We start from the raw sequence: 2,521 nt of genomic DNA on the forward strand, positions 1-2,521 counted from the left end.
AAGAAATAATGATATCATGAGGGCTCTCAGCAGCATGAAGAAAGTGATAGACCATATTATATGCAAGACAGGTGCCAGAATTCTTATCAAAAGTAGTAAAAGAAGGGATTCAAAAGGTTCAGAGATGCATGCTAGAGGAACATACTGTGTAAGTCACTAGATGACTGTTACACGTGAGATCTCAGAGGACACTGAATTTACCAGTGATCTGGAATACACTGATGAGAAGTGCACCAATATAATTGAAAAACTCAGGGATGGCCATCTTTTGCAAGTCAGAGAAGATGGTGGAAGATGCTCTCATAGAACTGGGTTCATTGGTAACAAGGGAGATCCCAAAATAATAGATGCTAAGTGGCTATGCTTAACCGTCAGAAGGAATGTGTACGCAATTGCTGTAATAAGCAGAAAAATCAAAGTGGAAGCCAGGAGACTCTGGCCTGCAGAAAACTATTCAGTTCCTAGGGGTAGGACAACAAAGATTGTTTCTCAATTGTAATAATAAATATATTAAGGATGAGTGACCTGGAGCGTGAGGGCAGGTATCTCAATAAAATGTCACAATAGTTTCCGGACCTGAGCCAAATCTCAGATCTGGAAACCAGATTTTGACTGGCCAAAAAAGAAGCTAGGTCTTGATAAGGAAGTACTCTGCAATACTATGGCAAGTGTATATGGCAATGACTTCCTCTGTTTTCTTCCAAAGCAACCTATGACCAGGACCAGCTTCATGGGCCTATCATTTGCCTCTGCACTCAGAAGGGTTCTGTCCTTGGTTTAATGCTCTGCTGTTATTATCATGAAATTATTATTAATTTTTTCTTTGACTCTGTTTTTTTTTTAATTACCAAATGAATTTATTTCTCAGAGTTTAAAACATTATGTGAGAAGCTTTCCTGGCCTAGATAGAGATCTAGCTTCTTATGCCTAAAACTCAAATTCGAAGTATTTTATTCATGTCCCTGCAAAGGACACGAAATCATTCACAGAAAACCAAACACTACATGTTCTCACTCATAAGTGGGAGTTGAACAATGAGAACATATGGGCACAGGGAGGGCAACATCACACAGCAGGGCCTGTCAGGGGCTGGGAGGCAAGGGGAGGGGTAGCATTAGAAGAAATACCTAATGTAGATGATTGGTTGATGGGTGCAGCAAACCACCATGGCACATGTATACCTATGTAACAAACCTGCACGATCTGCACATGTATCCCAGAACTTAAATAAAAAAGAAAAAGAAAAAATAAGAATTCATAAAAGGTAGAGGTTGAAAAAAAATTCAAAGTACTGTGGGTCGAAGTAGTAGATTATGGATGTAACCATCCCCACTGCCACTGCTGTAGCTCTTGCCATCAGGATAGAAGGCAACACTGTTGATAGGTCCAAAGTGCCCCTTGACTCTTCTCAACTCTTCTTCGAAGGCCAAATGGAGGAACCCAGACTCAAACTTGCCAATCCTGGTGAAGGTTGTGGTTACATCCATGGCTTCCTGACCACTGCCCAGCAAAATATGGTCATAGCTGGGGAAGAGGGTAGCTGAGCTGATGGGGCTTTCTGTTCAGAAAGTCTTCTGATGTTGAAGAGTTGTAGAGTCAAAAAGCTTGGCTGTGTTGTCTTTGGATGCAGTGACAAACACGGTCATGTCCCTGGATAACTGGATGTCATTAATCTGCTGGGAGTGCTCCTTAACATTCACCAACACCTCCCCAGGCTTGGCACTATACTGGTTGAGCTTTCCACTGTCATGGCATGCAATGATGCACTCCCCACAGGAGCCCCAAACGGCACTAGTGATTTTAGAGTCATTGCAAGGGATCTTTAGGTGGCACTCATTGCTGTCAATCTGGCTCAGATCCTGCAGGTCAAATAAGCTCACAAAGCACTGATAGCTTTTCTGCTTCTCCGTGGAGAAAGTGATGATATTGCCCCCAAAGTCAAAACTGCAGATCCATACAGTTGAATTGGTCTTGAGTAGGACCAGCTGTTTCCCTGTTTCACAGGCCCAAAGATGGTTGTCAGCTGAACGGGTGAGGACATGCTTGGTGTCCCAGTCAGCGTCCACATACCACACAGCTCTGGTATGGTCCATGTAGATGCCCAGCCTCTCACCATTCACAGAGTACCATGCATTAATGATAGGTTCCTTGGCCACGGTGAAGAGGAGGTCTCCTTCACAGTTATACTTCATCTGCCTAATGAACCACTCATGGCCCTACAGTAGGACCAGCTTCATCCCAGAAGTGATGCAAGGAAAGCTGCAACTGATTCTGTGTTTTATATGTCTGATTTAACAAAGACTATGTATGCAAGCAGAGGAGATTGAGTAGGCACCATCTGTGTGCTCTCCCATTCTTGTCACTCCATTTGCATACAGTATTGCTCCATGAGCATGGAAATCTGGTGGATCAAGGAAGCATGGGAATTCATTGACACTCAGAGTGAGTACAAGTGTGTTGCACTTATGACTAGGTAATGTGGTCCCAAAGGCCACATTTTCCAGTTGAATCAAAACTTGCT

The 2,521-nt window shown here is 43.2% G+C and overlaps 1 protein-coding gene across 1 annotated transcript; it reads right to left on the minus strand.

The window, feature by feature from the left end:
• Positions 1 to 1,285: 1,285 nt before the first annotated feature.
• LOC100432399 (eukaryotic translation initiation factor 3 subunit I-like) lies at positions 1,286 to 2,260 on the minus strand. The gene has a single exon (XM_054559129.1). The coding sequence runs from the start codon at positions 2,190 to 2,192 to the stop codon at positions 1,563 to 1,565; it is 630 nt and encodes a 209-aa protein (XP_054415104.1). The 5' UTR covers positions 2,193 to 2,260; the 3' UTR covers positions 1,286 to 1,562.
• Positions 2,261 to 2,521: the final 261 nt, after the last annotated feature.

The sequence above is a fragment of the Pongo abelii genome, chromosome 6, assembly GCF_028885655.2.
Source record: "Pongo abelii isolate AG06213 chromosome 6, NHGRI_mPonAbe1-v2.0_pri, whole genome shotgun sequence".
In the NCBI taxonomy this organism is placed as follows: Eukaryota; Metazoa; Chordata; class Mammalia; order Primates; family Hominidae; genus Pongo; species Pongo abelii.